This window comes from Silene latifolia, chromosome 11 (genome assembly GCF_048544455.1).
Source record: "Silene latifolia isolate original U9 population chromosome 11, ASM4854445v1, whole genome shotgun sequence".
Classification (NCBI taxonomy): domain Eukaryota; kingdom Viridiplantae; phylum Streptophyta; class Magnoliopsida; order Caryophyllales; family Caryophyllaceae; genus Silene; species Silene latifolia.
In genome coordinates, this window is record NC_133536.1 from 198,672,531 (window position 1) to 198,691,176 (window position 18,646).

The 18,646-nt window shown below is 35.1% G+C and overlaps 1 protein-coding gene across 1 annotated transcript; it reads right to left on the minus strand.

Annotated features, from left to right (window-relative positions):
• Positions 1-14,087: 14,087 nt before the first annotated feature.
• LOC141612277 (EIN3-binding F-box protein 1-like) lies at positions 14,088-17,521 on the minus strand. The gene is made up of 2 exons (XM_074431018.1): positions 16,932-17,521; positions 14,088-16,646 (listed from the first exon to the last, which is right to left on the minus strand). Exons 1-2 carry the CDS (start codon positions 16,954-16,956, stop codon positions 14,752-14,754), a joined length of 1,920 nt encoding a protein of 639 aa, XP_074287119.1. The 5' UTR covers positions 16,957-17,521; the 3' UTR covers positions 14,088-14,751.
• Positions 17,522-18,646: the final 1,125 nt, after the last annotated feature.

Genomic DNA, 18,646 nt, shown 5'->3' on the forward strand with positions numbered 1-18,646 from the left:
TACAACTTGTGAAAAGCTTAATGGGCTCCTTAATTAAGACATACTACTACGAGTACAATTTAATCTTTCAAGATTCAATGATACAAGTCCACCGTTGATTAACATTGGTTTAAGATAATTAGCTCATTTTGGGATCAACTAATCATGAACAAATCCTTATTAATCATATCTCTTAGCTGTAAAGCTTTGAAATCATTACATTATTACTTTTCTTAATTTATTTATAGACTCCACTCACTCATTACATATTTCAATGTTGGGCTAAATCGGGTGAAACGAGCCTTTTTAAGGGATCGTACTGTTAGAAAAAGATTGATCCTCGAAGATTTGATGCGAAATTAGTGAATTTTTTGTCCATGATTTGTTGTCTTTGAGAATCAAACTAAATTAATCTAAAAAGATTAGAAAGTAATGATGGCTATCACTAGGAAATCTTTTCTTGGTTTAGCGTAAGCATCTCTAAGATCGTCAACGATTTTGACCCAACTCCTTCAAGATACCTCAATTATTCTACTTTTTTTACTCCTATAAACTATATTACTATACTAATTTAAAGGTTATATTTGACAATTAGCAGAATCAGATTTATAATAATGGATAATATTAGTAGAATACAGTTAAAAGGTTTTAGTAGCGGATTCGACAATCAAATTAAATTAGCATATTTCAAAAAAAAAAAAAAATTGTTTGATTATTAGCAGACTAGTTTAGATCCCGCGCAATGAATACGCGGTATTTATAGAGTTACTAATATAGACTTCGTGCAATATATGCACGGTATTTATAGAGTTTTACTTTCTAGTACATTATTTATAGAATTTAAATCGACAATTCACTTATTTTTCATGTTCCTCTTTAATGTATTTTGATTGGAGAAATAAATTAAAATTTAGATCGAAAGAAGTAATAAAATGAGTATTTTTTTGTTTTTTTACACAGAAATTAATGATGTTAAGTTACAAATTGTTGGACCTTTAGTCCTTATTAATTGTTTTGATAATGACAGTAATGATTTGTATGTGGACTTAATATATAAACATATGCGTGTAATTGTGTGCTTAAGTTTTAATTTAGAAAGGAACAATTACAAGACGCAAGCTTGAAGTTTGGACCAAGAAGGTACAACTTCAAACACATTTGATCGATGCATTCAAGCAAGATCAAGATTGGAAATCAACCACGAGACTCAAGATGAGAGACTTGTGAAGAGACGATTCGTTCAAGATCTACCAAGATTAGATAGTATAGGTCGTCATCCTAAATGGTTTTACTTTGTTTGATTTAAAGGTTAGTGAAGTTATGACCTAATAGACATAACTTCATTGCTAGACAAAAATGATGCGTTAATTTTTGGAAAATATATTTTTAATGGTTTATAAAAATAAGAGAGTATTTATTTGGTTGGAATTAATTAATTAGAATTTAAGTTAAATAAACTATTGGTTTGTAATACGATATTTATATCGTCATGCAACCTAGGGCTTTAACTAAATTCTATCTCGATTTGTTGCGGGCTAGAGAAGCAAGGATGGACCGAAGGAGGCCTTGGGCCGGCCGAACCCTAGAGAGGCCGAAACCCTAGGTGGCCGAAACCCTAGGAGGCCAAATCTTCTCCTTCCTTTCTCTTCTTACTTGTTCATCAAGTTTGATATTTCCAGAACATTCCTATGCCCTAGTTCCAGAATATTCCAAACCCTAATCCTCTCTACTATAAATACTCTCATTCATTCAACATTAATTGTTGACACACACATCTACAAATTTCAAAGAGAGAAAAATATTTTAAGCAAAAATTATTTGAGCTTTAATTCTTATTTTCATATTTGCTTATACAAAAATCACGCATCAAATTTGTCAATCACTCGAAGAAAAATCGTTATAGGATATTAAATACACAAGGATAGTATACTCACTCGCATAACGTGAGATTAGTATTTGTCGTTGTATTTTTCTTATTAACGTAAGAGCAACCTAGAGTATTTAGCGATACTCAATCTGAGTTATAATCATATAGTTGATTATACGAGTGGATTGGTAATTTTTGTAATCCGGAAAAAGGTACTAAAAATTATTAATCGAGAATAGTGGACGTAGGTTTCGACTTGTGAAACTGAACCACTTCAAAATCCTGTGTGTCTCTCTTTCTCTCTCTCTTTATTATTGTTATTTCGATTTTGCACTTATTGTTAATAATTTAATTAGTTGATTTTAATCAATAAAATCAAGTAATTAATTTATATCATATATTTCGAAAAAGCGGTCATCGTTTTTAATACTCAATTCACCCCCCCTCTTTCGTATTCGATCAATAGACTCCACAATTGGTATCAGAGCCTCGTGCTCTTGATAGCCTAACAGCTAGAGTTGATCGTTTTTTTTGTAGTCTATTTATCGTCTTTTCCGCTGCATTTATTTTTTATCAAATGGATTCCAAACACCTAAAGTGTCCTATATTCAATGGGAAGAACTATGGTTTATGGAAAAATATGATGACCCACTTCATTAAGGGAAACGATTGGGAGTGTTGGTTGATTATCAAGAATGGTCCTAATAAGATCTTACTTGCAACCGAATGGCACTACCGTCGAAAAGAAAGAAGAAGACTATATTGAGGCGGATTATTAAAAGGTGAGAAGAATTCAAAAGCAATAAGCTTATTGCAAAACGGTATGATTGCCACTGAATTCGATCGTTTCTCAACCAGTTCATCTGCCAAGGAAATATGGGATGGTCTAGAATTAGCCTATGAGGGAACCATTGTTGTCAAAAAGCAACGTATGGCATTATTAATGCGAAAATACGAGCTTGTTTTGCCATGGAGCAAAACGAGTCGTTGATAGCATGTCCTCTCGCTTTTCTAGCATCATCAATGAGCTAAAGAATTTAGGAAAAACTTTTGACTCTGAGGAAATTGCTAGAAAAATACTCAGAAGTATGTCTCGCAGATGGAGACATAAAGTATCTGTCATAGAAGAATGTAAGGACCTAACTTCATTATCCTATCAGGAGCTACTCGGAACCTTAATGGCTCACGAGATTACTCTTAATCAGGATGAGGAGGAAGTTGGCACAAGCAAAAAGATGGCCTTACAAGCTGAGTCTAGCGAGATTAATGATTCTTCAGATATTGAAGATGAAACCGTTTTGTTTGTTAAACGTTTTAAGAAAAAGGCTTTCTTTCAAAATCAAAATAAAACAAATAACAAATCAAAACAAACTCCCAAGAAAAATTTTGAGTCAAAAGGGTCTTTCTCTAATCGTGGATGCTTCAAATGTGGTGAAAATGATCACATGATCAAAGATTGCCCTACATGGAAGAAAATTAAAGACAAAAATCTACGTGACAAAACAAAGAAAGAATTCAGGCAAGTTATGATGGCATATTGTTGGGGAGACTTGGACTTTGAAGATGGCGAATCCGAAGATGAAGAAGAAACTGCCAACGTTTGTCTAAGTAACGTCAGTCTTGACCTATTCTCCGAAAGCGACAATGAAAGCAATGCTTCAAATTCTGAGAGATGTCTTGTTGGAAATTCAGATTCAGATTCAGAGGATGAAGAGGTAAATTATCTTGACCTTAAAAAGCGTGTTAGGAAACTTTCTTAGGATAATTTACTTAAGTGTTGTGAACATTCCCTTGATCATTGTCATGAACAAAGTCTAGAGTTAAAAGACCTTAAGGAACAGATTTTAGATATTGCTGAGGAAAACCAACTTCTGAAAGCCAACGCCAAAAAGCTCAAATCTAAAGTTATGGCTACTCCAGCTACAACTTCAGACATGACGAATGCTGAGAAGAACGCTCTTGAAACAAAAGTTAAGGCTAGTGATGCCATAACTTCAGAGCTTAAACTCAACATTAAGAATCTTCAAGCTAAAGTTACGGCTAGTGATGCCATAACTTCAGAGCTCAAACTCAACATAAAGCATCTTCAAGCTAAAGTTACAGCTAGTGATGCTATAACTTCTGAGTTGAAGAAAGTCAATGAGATCTTAAAAGATGAGCTTAATGGCAAAGATAGTGTGGTTTCCGAACACAAGAGAGAAATTGTATTTCTCTCTAAGCAATTAGAAGAAGCTAGTAAAAGTCTGTCTCAACTTAAGGAACAACATGAAATTGAGAAACGTGTCTTGAATGAACATTTTGATAAATTTCGTGAAGACTTTGAGAAAGGTAACTCTTCCAAGGATTCAAGTGTAGATCATTCAAAATGTGAAAAAGAAATTGAATCCTTGAAAGAATTACTTTTACATGCACGAAAGGTTCATGATAAATGGGAAGGAAGCACAAAGGTTTTAAACTTCCTTACTGAACAATCCGATAACAACATGAAGATGGGACTTGGTCATGAATGCTATAGTCGTAGAGACCATGATAAATGCAAATCTGAAAATGATTTCAGAAAAAGAAAATACGTTAATCTTCCAGAATACTTGATTTGCAATTACTGTGGCTCTACTGGACATATTCAAGTTAATTGTGTCAAACTTGCTTGGGATAAGAAAAAGAATGTCGAAACGGCTAAGACTTGTGATTTCATAGTTGAAGATGATGTCTCAACTATAGATGAGCCTAATGACAATGAAGAACGCAATAATGAGTTTAGATGGACTTATGATATGGCTTTTGATTACTCATCTATTCCTTCAAAATCAAACAAAATAAATGAGAATCGAAAGCATACATTCAAGCCCAAAGTTCAAAACCCTAAACCTAGAGCGTCTCATGAATGTACTAGATCTAGAGCTACTTTTGTTAGAGCAAAACCTAAAGTACCTTATGTTCCGATTGTTAGACAACAACCCAATGTCAAAGCCAAAAGAATAATAAGACAAGTATGGGTTAGAAAGGATCAAATATATAGAATTACTAACCATAAAGGACCCAACTTAGCTTGGGTACCTAAAAGTTGTATTTTATTCATTTGCAGGAAGAAGTGAAAGAAAATAATTTATGGTATCTCGACAAAGTGGATGCTCGAGACACATGACAGAGACAGTCTTTTTCTTTCACTAGAGCCCTTCTTTGGTGGCAAGGTTACCTTTGGAGATAACAAGAAGGGTATGATTATTGGAGTAGGAAAAATTGGAATTTCTACCTCTCACTCAATCGATAAAGTATATCTGGTAAGTGGTCTTAAACACAATTTACTTAGTATTTCTCAATTATGTGACAAAGGAAATAGAGTTGTTTTTCATGCCGATGTTTGTCGTATCATAATTGAAGGTACTAGTAATGTTTTACTTGAGGGTCACCGTATGAGGAATGTGTATATGATTGACTTAAATGCTGTCAATACAAATTCCTTTACGTGTATGAAAGTAACTTCCGATGAGTCTTGCTTGTGGCACAAGAGGTTTGCACACGTTAGTCCAACTATTTTAAAGAAACTTAAGTCCATGGATTTAGTTGAAGGCTTGCCCTCAATTAATTTCGACCAAGAGACAATGTGTGACTCATGTGCCCGCTGCAAACATGTTAGATCCTCTTTTAAACCTAAGAGAATAGTTAGCACTAAACGACCACTTGAGATGGTACACATGGATTTATGTGGACCTATGAGAGTTAGAAGCCGTGGTGGATCAAAGTATGTATTTGTTCTAGTCGATGATTACTCAAGGTACGTCTGGCCAATCTTTCTTTCTTCTAAAGATGAAACTTTCGATGAATTTGTGGTATTAATGAAGCTTGCCCAAAATAGATATGATAATAAGCTTATTTCGATTCGGACGGATCACGGCACGGAATTTGATAATCAATTATTTATAGAATATTGTAGGGAAAATGGTGTGGGGCATAACTTCTCCGCACCACGTACCCCACAACAAAATGGTGTCGTGGAACGTATGAATCGAACCCTAGAGGATATGGCTCGTACTATGCTTTTGTGTAGTGGCCTTCCTAGAAGCTTTTGGGCAGAAGCCGTTAGTACCGCATGCTATGTGCATAATAGAGCTATGATCCGACCTGTTTTGAAAAAGACTCCCTATGAACTTTTAAGAGGGAGAAAACCCAATATATCACATCTCCGTTGCTTCGGGAGCAAATGTTTTGTTCATAATAATGGAAAAGAAAATTTAGGAAAATTTGACCCCAAAGTGATGAAGTGTTTTTTACGGGATATTCGGATCATAGTAAAGCTTACAAAGTGTTCAATAAAAGAACCTTGCGCATAGAAGAAAGTGTTCATGTTCGCTTTGACGAAGATAATGTGCTTGATAAAGCTGAACAGGAAGAAGAGGATCCAGATGAGCCCGATTTCTTTCTAGCAAGAAATGAGCCTTTAAATGAAGAAGAAGATATTCAAGGTATCAATGATGAACTAGAAAATTCTGCAAACAATCCTAAGAGAAGTGATGAGTCCATAGTTAATGATACTATCGACCCTTCCTTGGATAAAGAAAGAGATCTTGAAGTTATACCTAATGATGTTGTAACTTCCGATCCAAATCATGATATTTCTAATGAAGTTAGTGATGCTTCTGAAGAAAATCCCGAGTCCAACTCAGGGGGAACAAATCATGATTCTTCGTCTGCAGATGATGCTAGTCCATCAAATGATAATGAGCCTAGAGTTCTCAAAAAGTGGAAACATCAAAGCTCCCACCCTTTGGACAAAATCCTAGGGGATCTAGAGCAAGGCATTAAAACTAGAAGGTCCTTGAATAATTTCTGCTCGTTCTTTTCGTTTCTATCAACCATTGAACCTACCAATATTAAAGAAGCTCTTGCTGAACCTGATTGGATAACCGCTATGCAAGAAGAGCTTCAACAATTCGAACGCAATAAGGTATGGCACTTAGTGCCACGACCTAGTGATCGAATTGTTATTGGTACTAGATGGGTGTTTAGAAACAAATTGGACGATACAGGACTTATTACAAGAAACAAGGCACGACTAGTTGTCCAAGGCTACAATCAACAGGAAGGGATCGATTATGACGAGACCTTTGCACCTGTAGCAAGACTTGAGGCTATACGTCTCATTATTGCCTTTCTTTGCTCATAAAGGAATGAAACTGTTCCAAATGGACGTTAAGACAAAGATTTCTTAATGGTTATTTGGAGGAAGAAGTCTACGTAGAACAACCTCCCGGATTCTTAGATAGCAAGTTTCAAAACCACGTTTATAAACTAGACAAAGCGTTATATGGTTTGAAACAAGCTCCAAGGGCATGGTATGACAGATTATCCAAGTTTTTGTTACAAAATAATTTTACAAGAGGATCTGTCGATAAAAACTTGTTCCTAAAATCCGAGGGTTCAAATTTACTTGTTGTGCAAATTTATGTAGACGATATTATATTCGGTTCTACAAATGAAAAATTGTGCAAGTATTTTTCTGATCTAATGACTTCTGAGTTTGAAATGAGCATGATGGGAGAACTGAAGTACTTTTTAGGCTTACAAATTCAACAAACAAAGGATGGTATAAAGATACACCAACAGAAATATATCAAGGAACTAATCCGAAAGTTCGGTATGGAAAATGCAAAATCATACGATACACCTATGGTACCTGAAAAGAAGATGACTATAGATGAACATGGTAAGTGTGTCGATGAGACTACATATCGAGGTATGATTGGTTCACTTTTATATTTAACTGCAAGTCGTCCTGATATAATGTTTAGCGTATGTGTTTGTGCTCGATTTCAATCGTGCCCTAAAGAATCACATATAATTGCAGTTAAACGTATCTTGAGATATTTAATTGGTACGTCTAATTTATACTTATGGTATCCACTTGAGTGTAATTTCGATCTAGTAGGATATTCAGATGCAGATTATGCAGGATGTTCTTTAGATAGGAAAAGCACTTCTGGGTATGCAACGTTTGTTGGACCTTGTATTATCACATGGGGATCAAAGAAACAAAATTCGGTTGCAATGTCTCTTTCTTTGGCCGAGTATGTATCTGCAGGACTGGTATGTTCTCAATTACTTTGGTTAAAGCAACAATTATGTGATTATGGTATAAATGTAGGTCGTATGCCTATTATGTGTGACAATACGAGTGCTATAGTAATTTCTAAGAACCCTGCCCAAGACTCTCGAGGACCAAACATATAGATATTCGACACCATTTTCTACGGGATCATGTAGAGAAAGGCAACATTTCACTTGAATTTTGTAGTCTTTGAAAAGGCGATGGGCTGATATCTTGACTAAGGCATTAGCTAGAAAACGCTTTGAGTTATTGAGACTTGAGATTGGTTTAATTAGTGATAATTAAATTCGTCATAATTATGTCTGGGAACCTGAATGACTGGCTAGGAAGATAAGATTGTACGATTGTGTCCGTATATTTTTGTTGCAAGTTTCATTATGTTAAATAATATTTATTTTACGTGTTATATCTTGCTTATGTGTATGGTAGTATTTTATATTCTGCATAATCACATTTCCTTACAAAAATCGACAAAATCTACAATAAACTGCCTAATATAATAAAGATATTTCTATCTTATTATATTCCTCCACAAATCCTACCTAAACTCCATCTTAAGATTTTCTTTCCTAATCTTACATTCAATAGGAGATAATACCGAAAAAAAAAGGAAAAAGGAAAGTGCGAAAAAAAAAAAAAAACGCACGAAAAAAAAAAAAAAAAAAAAAAAAAAAAAGTGCCTAGTAAAAAAAAAAAAAAAAAAAAAAAAAAAAAAGGGCACGAAACAAAAAAAAAAAAAAAAAAAAAAAGGAAGGTGCCGAAAAAAAAAAAGGAGAAAGGCATTAAAGAAATAAGGAAATTGGTATTATTCTCTATCTTTTAGGAATCATATTCTTACCTTAACTAAAATTCCTTATGCTATATATACCCCTTTAATCTCACCATAATTCTCATCAATTACAATTCTCTAAACCCTAATTACCTTTTACTACTTTCTTTAATTCTCATAATGACTAATCAACCTACAACCCGTTTTCAATCAAAGAAACATGTTGTTATTCGAAAGAAGGTAAGCCAATCACCACCTCGCACCCGCTCCACCTCACCGGCCGAACCACCCCGTTCCCCACGGTCCAATGCCGACCAACCCTCCAACCTCATCAAGCGACGAAAATTGTTTAAGGGTAAGGGAAAGACGGTTTCGGAAATTGAGGTAAGTTCAAAGACTGAGAGCTATAAACTTCAAGATGGTTCTTCACGTATTCTTCACGCACAGCATATGGATGATTACACCAACAATGGACTAAATAATCTTAGACTAACTCAAGGAGAAAGAAGAGATGTCAATCAAGTTGCTCAATATCGCATTCACGCAGGACGAGTATATTCGATTGATTGGTTAAAGAAATACAAAGCACTTGGGTTTTTCAGAAATTTTCTCAAGGATCAAGGATGGGAAAATATTGTTGCTGTAAGTGGTCATGTCTTTCCTATTGAGGTATATCAATTTTATGCTTCTGTTCATCTTAAGGAGGGAAATTTATTTGCTGTGGTCAATGAGACTTCCATAAAAGTCTCACCTGGTGATTTCTGCGACTTGGCTCGAGTCCCTGAAGGAGGAACTGAGGTCAATCCAAGCGTAGAATGGGGAGGTCTTTTACCTGAAAAAAGGTTGATAGTGAAACGGTATTTCAAACAAGATGCAACTTCGTCTGAGACTATCTTGACTACAAAGTTGCCGCCAAAATTAAGGTTCTTTTTGAACTTTCTTTGGAATACTATTGTCCCTAGAAAAGAAGGTGGAGATAAATTCGGGGCACATGAGATGATTATTATGAAGGCTTGGCTTGAAGGAGAAAAGGTTAGTCTACCCTTGTTTGTGTTTCATAAAATTATACAAGCTAGTGTAACGGCTAAGATGGAGGATTTTGCTTCTACTTTAAGTTTGCCTTATGGGAATTGGATATCTCGAATTTTGGAGAAGAAAGGAGTAATTGGGAAGCAGAGTTATGGAGTTATCACTAATGACGAGATGAGCGATCTTTATCTATCTTATATGAAGCTCGTTATTAATGGCAACGAATTAGGTTTTGAGACAAAAGGCGAAAAAGGAGAAAAAGGAGGAAAAAGTAATGTGAGCATTGATATGTTGGATTCTAAGATGGATTCAAACTTTACTTCTATTCTTGGAAGGATTAATGAACAAGACAAGAAATTAGAAGAATTGTTTGATCTTATTCAAAGAAAGAGGAGAGTTGATACTAGTGGACCAAGTGAGGTTAGCGCGGCTCATATCCAAACCGTGTTATCTCGGTTTGATACACGGCTTGACAGCGTTTTTAAGGCCGCCGTACGAACTCACTCCGAGTCTACTCAAATAAAGGAAGGTATGGCTAGTTTGGTTAAGTTTGGTGATGATCTTTTGCAATCTGGGAAGGAGATGAGGTCTGAGATGCAAACTATATATGAAGCAGTTAAAGCAATGACTTTGAGGATTGGTAACTTCGATACTCGATTAACCGCTCAAGCTGCACTTCTCGACCATTGTCATGCGCGACTCGAGGACTTGGAATACCGCACCCGACCACGGTCCAACCCACCAAGCCCACGATACCCTTGATCATTTTGCCCTAATCCATTCAACCTCGCCTTATCTTTTAATTCCTTTGCTCACAATAAAAATCCATTCTTATGGATATTAGCTTTTTCATTTCCGCATTATTCCTTGTGTGATTTCAGTTTATAATATTATTATGCTAATTAAGAACTAGATTACGTTTAATATAATATGATTTTCATGATTATTTCTTGTTTCATAATATGTTATTCTGGTCGTTTTATGTTTGTTCTTATCTTTTCAATGATGCCAAGAGGGGGAATTGTTTTTATGATTTGCGACCGTCTTAAAGTTAATTCTCTCATGGCGTTCTATAGTTATAACTTTGAAGAGATTATTAGTTTCTACGCTCAACTGTTCTATAATTTGGGAAGTATTATGTTGAGGGGGAACTAGACTTAGACACAAATCATAGGAGACTTGTCATCATCAAAAAGGGGGAATTTGTTGGACCTTTAGTCCTTATTAATTGTTTTGATAATGACATGATGAATGATTTGTATGTGGACTTAATATATAAACATATGCGTGTAATTGTGTGCTTAAGTTTTAATTTAGAAAGGAACAATTACAAGACGCAAGCTTGAAGTTTGGACCAAGAAGGTACAACTTCAAACACATTTGATCGATGCATTCAAGCAAGATCAAGATTGGAAATCAACCACGAGACTCAAGATGAGAGACTTGTGAAGAGACGATTCGTTCTTCAAGATCTACTCAAGATTAGATAGTATAGGTCGTCATCCGGTAATGGTTTTACTTTGTTTGATTTAAAGGTTAGTGAAGTTATGACCTAATAGACATAACTTCATTGCTAGACAAAAATGATGCGTTAATTTTTGGAAAATATATTTTTAATGGTTTATAAAAATAAGAGAGTATTTATTTGGTTGGAATTAATTAATTAGAATTTAAGTTAAATAAACTATTGGTTTGTAATACGATATTTATATCGTCATGCAACCTAGGGCTTTAACTAAATTCTATCTCGATTTGTTGCGGGCTAGAGAAGCAAGGATGGACCGAAGGAGGCCTTGGGCCGGCCGAACCCTAGGGAGGCCGAAACCCTAGGTGGCCGAAACCCTAGGAGGCCAAATCTTCTCCTTCCTTTCTCTTCTTACTTGTTCATCAAGTTTGATATTTCCAGAACATTCCTATGCCCTAGTTCCAGAATATTCCAAACCCTAATCCTCTCTACTATAAATACTCTCATTCATCTCCCCTACTACTAAGAGAATAAAAATTCTCTTAGTTTTCCCGCCTAAAGTGACTTTTTTTTAATTGGGCCTATTTTTCTGGATACTACTAACACAACAAGATTTGATGGATTGTAAATTGTGGACCATATACGTAGCCCACTTTTTGTATCTCATCTATCAAAGTAAAAATTATTAATAGCCCATAATTTTGGACTCTACATGTCATATTATAAGCTAGATGAGTGAACTTGATTTCGTATAAATTTAAATTTATATTATATTTATATATTGCCTCTTTTGTAAGAAGTCATCAGTTATTTATTATGTAAATTTTTGTCTTAGTAATATGGACTATTTTTTGAAGGATGTAAAAACACTTATGTATTTTCTATTAGAAATAAAAAAGTGAAAACATTATTTTAATATTTCGTAAATTATTTTTTTTCGGCGCGAGGAATAGTTTTTACTGCTTTTCGTTTTAAGGTCAATATGCGTTTTAATAAAATTATACAATTAACTTAATAATTGTACTATTAATGTCATAAATTAGTTGCATGTAATGGTATAAAATTATTGTATTATTTTTAATAGTAAAAAAATAACTTAACTTAAAATGTCTTCTTATGGTAGTAGACTTTTTTTTCAACCTCTTATTGATATTATATTTAGTAGATTTATAACATTAAATTAAAAGTATACTTCATTTATGTAAATAATTTAATTGATAATATCTCTTTATAAAATGAATCTAAAAAGTATCGTGCTATAGCACGGGAACTACACTAGTTCAACATTAATTGTTGACACACACATCTACAAATTTCAAAGAGAGAAAAATATTTTAAGCAAAAATTATTTGAGCTTTAATTCTTATTTTCATATTTGCTTATACAAAAATCACGCATCAAATTTGTCAATCACTCGAAGAAAAATCGTTATAGGATATTAAATACACAAGGATAGTATACTCACTCGCATAACGTGAGATTAGTATTTGTCGTTGTATTTTTCTTATTAACGTAAGAGCAACCTAGAGTATTTAGCGATACTCAATCTGAGTTATAATCATATAGTTGATTATACGAGTGGATTGGTAATTTTTGTAATCCGGAGAAAGGTACTAAAAATTATTAATCGAGAATAGTGGACGTAGGTTTCGACTTGTGAAACTGAACCACTTCAAAATCCTGTGTGTCTCTCTTTCTCTCTCTCTTTATTATTGTTATTTCGATTTTGCACTTATTGTTAATAATTTAATTAGTTGATTTTAATCAATAAAATCAAGTAATTAATTTATATCATATATTTCAAAAAGTGGTCATCGTTTTAATACTCAATTCACCCCCCCTCTTTCGTATTCGATCAATAGACTCCACACAAATATTTACTAATAACATATTTTTTAGTTGCAAATTTTTATCATAAAAAATCAAAACATTTTTAACAATATTTACTAATACCATATTTCACCTAGGTATATAGTAAAAACAAGTGTTCAACATAACAAACAAACCAACGCCCAAAGTTGATGTATAAACTTTATACAAACAACAAAATTATAAATTGGACTGCTAAATGTTAATCAACATAATATAAAAGCCAAGTTTTTACTAGCTTCTGATTGGGTGTTGAATTTCTATATATGAGACCCTTCATGTTTCTTATTCAATTAAATTACCATCTCTCCTAAACTCAATTCATATTCCTATTTTAATTACTTATGTTAAAACATAAGTTAAAATGTCACAATTTACATAAAATGTTCCAATTTACATACATTCAACGGGTCTAACATGTCAATACTTTTAATATAATTCTGATAAAATACGGTTGTTTATGTATCTAACGATAGCACCTGCTATTACGACCCGTGCATTTTTTGCACAGGTATAAAACTAGTTCAGTTGCGAAGTATTCTTTCCGTCTCGGTCATTTGTTATCCTTTGATTTTGGCATAAAAACAAAGGAAAGATGAGAGAGTCAATTACTAAATGACATGTGTACCAAATTAAGTGTGAATGACCAAATTGTTCATCAAATGTATTACTAAAATAGAAAGGACAAAAATTGATTGAGATACCCAAAATAGAATAGGAAAAAAATGACCAGGACGAAAGTAAATAATAACAAAATGGAAAAAAAGATAAATGTGAAACCGGCATCCATTGCATCACATCGCACTAGACAATTAATATTTGGAGATACTATTCCACGCACCTTGTATATCACATGGTCTTCGCAACAAAAATGTTAGGCAAATGTCAAATGAGACGTGCAGCATATCGCTTATGTTGTGCGACAATTAGGTGTCTGCTTTGTTTGTTCGTACAATTAAAGGTAAACAAACGACCGATAGAGACCGAATAACAAGGTACATAATTTTACACTAAAGAAAGATTTTTATTCATTATCATAACAGTAGTACTCCCATTAACCATTACATAAAAAACGTCGCTGCAGAGTACAAGCTCGTAACTAAAGACACCGGTAAAACTAGGACTTGGCAAAAAAAGGTTAAAAAACAGTCTCCGGTAAAGGAAAACTGTAAAAGCCAAAGCCCATGATGAAGCCAGTTACCCTAGTTCGAGCTTCCAAAAGCAGCAGACGATGAAAACGACTTGTAACCAACAACACCCGCCATGACCGAATCCATCAAGGCTCGGTCACGGACGACATGGTAAAACTGACAACCAACAGGATAAACTAAACAAAAGACACTATTTTTTTTTTTAGAGAGATCCAGACACCAGCAAAAGATAGGGGAAGGCCTCACTCTTCCAGGGACTCCGTAGCTATATTATCAGGCATCAATGGCGGTAGAACGCGGCACCCGTTGCAAAAGGGGGTACCGGAATTCTTGAAACAGGCTCCTCGTTGTTGAGGAAGTCTGCAAAAAAAGGGGGTAAAATTTGCCATTTCCGCCTGGAAAAAGAACTGAGTCGCTGGGATGAGTAAGGCCCGATTTTGAACTGATGGACCCAAAAACTAAACGAACCACTACTATTCACGAACGCTTCTAGATAGATATACTTCGGGTTTGGATTTAGGCAAGGATGTCACACTTGACCAGTCGGTCCACGAGCATGTCGATGGTGCTACTAGAGATTGAGTTGCAGTTCTGCAGGTTGAGTCCCATAAGAGACTGACCCAACTTATACAAGAACGGCAAGCACTTGTCTGAGACCGATGAGCACCCGGACAACGCGAGGATCTGCAAGCTAAGCTGCTTGGAACGAGCCAAAGATGTGATACCCAAATCAGAGATGCCGCACTTTGATATATCAAGTTCACTGAGGACAAGGCAGTCATTAGCAATGGCTGCCAAGCTGGCATCAGTCACCTTTCCACAACCAGCCAGGTTTAGAACCTCAAGGGTTCCACCATGGGTTTTAGCCAATGAAACTATGACGTCGTCGGTGACGTTGATGCAACCGGACAGATCAACCTTAACAAGACCGTTACCAGCATCACAACTCTCAACAAGAGAGAGAAGGCCTGCATCTGTGATTGCAGGAAGACCAGCGAAGTTAACGTATTGCAAGTGAGGACATAACTTGGCTAACATGGCCAAAGTCATGTCCCCAAGACCAGGGCAGTTACGCACAGTTACAGATCGAAGTGGGGTGGACAGGTCAGGAAGGGGAAATCCCAAAATCATATCCTTAAAACCAAAGCAGTTTGACATGGCTAAAGCCTTAAATTTGGGGGAACAGTTCAAAAGGAGACCGAAAAACCCGATTTGGGTTATCCTATGGCACTCCTCCAATTGAAGGCTCTCAAGAGACCTTGAAACCTTGGCAAAAGAGATCAATCCATTGTCAGATAAGAAAGCACACTTCTTGAGAACAAACTGTTTCAAATTTGGACAACCCTTTCCGACAGCTTCAACTGCGAGATCTGTGACTCCACGGCACGATGTGATAGTGATGGACTTAAGGTGGTGAAGCCCCTGAGCATTACCCATAACCCAGAAACCCCTTTCATTAACATTTGGAAGGTTGGCTAACACAAGATCAGTAAGTGCTTTGCCGTAGTGCCCAATGACAGCAAGAGATACATCGGTGATACTCAATCCTTGGAACTTAAGCTTGTTTAAGACGAAAGTAGCTGATGACATTAAACTAGCTACCCCTTGATCAGCAACAAGCGGGCAGTCCTTAACGTTAAGAGACTTCAAATTGGTGCAGAACTGCCCGATGGCTTGTAGACCTTCATTTCCAACATTTTGACAACCCTCGATGCTAATAGAGTTCAAAGAAGGGCAACCCTTGGCAATAGCAACCAAGGCCTTATCGGTGATTGAAGGGATGTTGCAAAGGTCAAGCTTCTCAAGACGGGCACACCCATTGGCTATCTCGAGAAGACCCTCATCCCCAACAGAAGAGATATTCCATAGAGAAAGAGCCTTAAGCGATGGGGAGCATCGAGCAATAGCCTTTAAACCAAGGTTACTCACTCCGCGAGTAGGGTTAGGGTTACTTCCCCTAATCGTGAGCTTTCCCAAACCACCACAACCACCATTTCCAACAGCAATCGCAGCAAGTCTAACATCAGTTGCCTTCTTTCCCTCCAAGCTCCTAGTAAGGAACCCATCCTCCAGATCCTCATCCATAAGATCCATTTTCTCCCTGCAAAGTTCTTCCTTAGGGATACTACTCAACAACATAAGCCATCTCTTAGAAACACCAGCACATGTGCTTCTTTCTTGGTCACCGGGTAATCGCCTAAGGATTTCATATAAGCACTCATCTGGGAGAGAATCAATAGAGACTTGGTTTTTCTGGTCCAAGATCTCATGGCTAAGAACAAAAGGGGTATCGAATCGAGCCTTTTTACGAGGAAAGAAAACATCCATTGGGCTATCACCCAAGGACAAAAAGCTACCGGCTTCCTTGGGGTTTGAGTATATTGATCCCCCATGGTAAAATTCCTCATCACCTGAATATCCAAATTAACCAAAAACTACTTAGCTAGGGTTCTTCCAATATGATCACAATCAACCATAAACTGGGGAAATAAATCCATGATTTATACATGTCCATATCTATATCTAAATTCATTAGTGGAAATAAATTAATTAAATCAAACTAACATTGCAACCTATATATATCACCACCTAAAATTAAGCACAAATTTATAATAAGACCGTCTTACAGTGTGAAACCGTCTTCATTATTATGAAAATTAAAAGGAATTACAAAAAACCCAGAAAAAAGAACATACCAGTGAAATCGAAGATCTGAGACATGATGAAAGGCAAAGAAAAACCTCAAAGAGGCAAAAAAGATGGAAACTTGATGGATAAAAGCACAAACCCAGATCAAAGCAGGTCCCAAAAACAAAGATTATGAACAAAGCAGTTGAAATTTGTAGAATAAGCGCAAAATTCATGAGACAAAGTGGAACCAAGTGGAATAAAACCCTATAAAAATAGGGAAAAAAAGGAAAATAAAAAAGTTGAGGAAGAAGAAGGAAAGAAAAGGAAGATGAGAAATAAGAAAAATGGTGTTGAAATGAGAGGTTTTTAAGTAATGGGGAAGGGTTAGAGAAGAAAAGGGAAAGTGGGTGTAAAATGAGAATAAAAAAAGATATTTAAAAATAAAAATAATAATAAATAAGGAGAATGCATGATGAATGTATGAATTTGGGAAGATGTATACAATGAATGTGTAGGGGGGGAAAGGTGTGTAGAGGGGAAGTTATGTCAGCATGCAAATTCATTGAATCTATGCCTTAAAATTAGGAATCTTATGCTCACTTTCCTAACTTATCACTCTATCTATTGTTTCTTGCTTCCCCCACTTTACCCACTTGTTGTCTTTTTTGTTATGTGCCTTGTTTCTGTCCTCATAAATTTGGGTCGGTTTCGGTTTAGTGTTGTCTCTTTGAAACGGGTTGAGCTAGGTACGAAGTATTAGGCCCGGTTCTCTTAAACTTAATTTCAGTTCAGATTAGAATTACTGAAATTTAATAATATTTCCAGTTCAATTTACTTCAGATCAATTTACTTCTAGTCCATTAAATTTAGTTGCGATAAGTTCAATCAAGTTCAGATAATTTTAGTTCAAAAGAACGGGACCTTAATTTTGGGATTTTGTATAGTAATGCTCGATGTACCCTCATCTGAATTGACTTGAATCGATTTTTAGTTGTTTTCAAGACTCCCAGACTTTAAGACATTGTTCTTTTGAATTTAGTTTCGGTTTTTATAAATTCAGTTCAAATCAGCTCAGTTTCCTTATTATTTAATAAGTTCAGTTCAGTGCAGATCAGTTCAGTTTAATTCAGGTTCATTTCAGTTCAGTTGGAATATATATTCTGATATCATACTGATCAGAATCTGTTATTTTTTATATGTTGCTAATAGCGGCCTCTATTGTACCAGAATACTCAATTTATACATAAACACATTTTAATTATCCTATAATCTGCTAATTATAAAATGTATTTTCTAATTTCTCTTAGTTTATTTGATAGTCATACACTCATACTTGCTGCTAAAATCGTTATTATGAATCTGTTTATACATTTGTCAAACATTACTAAAATAACTTTCACGAACCGGCACTTTTCTATAACAATGTCATCCATGTCTTTTTTATATGATTTTACAAATTATTATCATAAAATCGTTTTATAAGAGATTATTTACTCTTATAGTATCAGTTCGCAAGTTTCTAACATTTATTTTACAACTCCAATAATAAGCTACTATCTTAATATTTTATAAATTTTAAAAGTAAGTTTTGTTAGAATCAATAACCGAAGATACTCTTTTAGTGCATATGTTTTTCCTTAAGTTGATTAAATGACAATTACTTCATGGTGAATACTTATTAGTACATCATGTATAAGTTTAATTTTATAATCGTTTTGCTATAACCTAGATCCTGTTAGTTTAAACTATTTTCAGCATTAAATTTATATTCCAATTCTTA

Coding starts and splice junctions, on each gene's coding strand:
- LOC141612277 (XM_074431018.1), bottom strand. CDS start 16,956: ATGTCTCAGATCTTCGATTTCACTG. Junction 16,647..16,931: donor TCAGATCTTCGATTTCACTG/GTATGTTCTTTT, acceptor TTGGATATTCAG/GTGATGAGGAATTTTACCAT.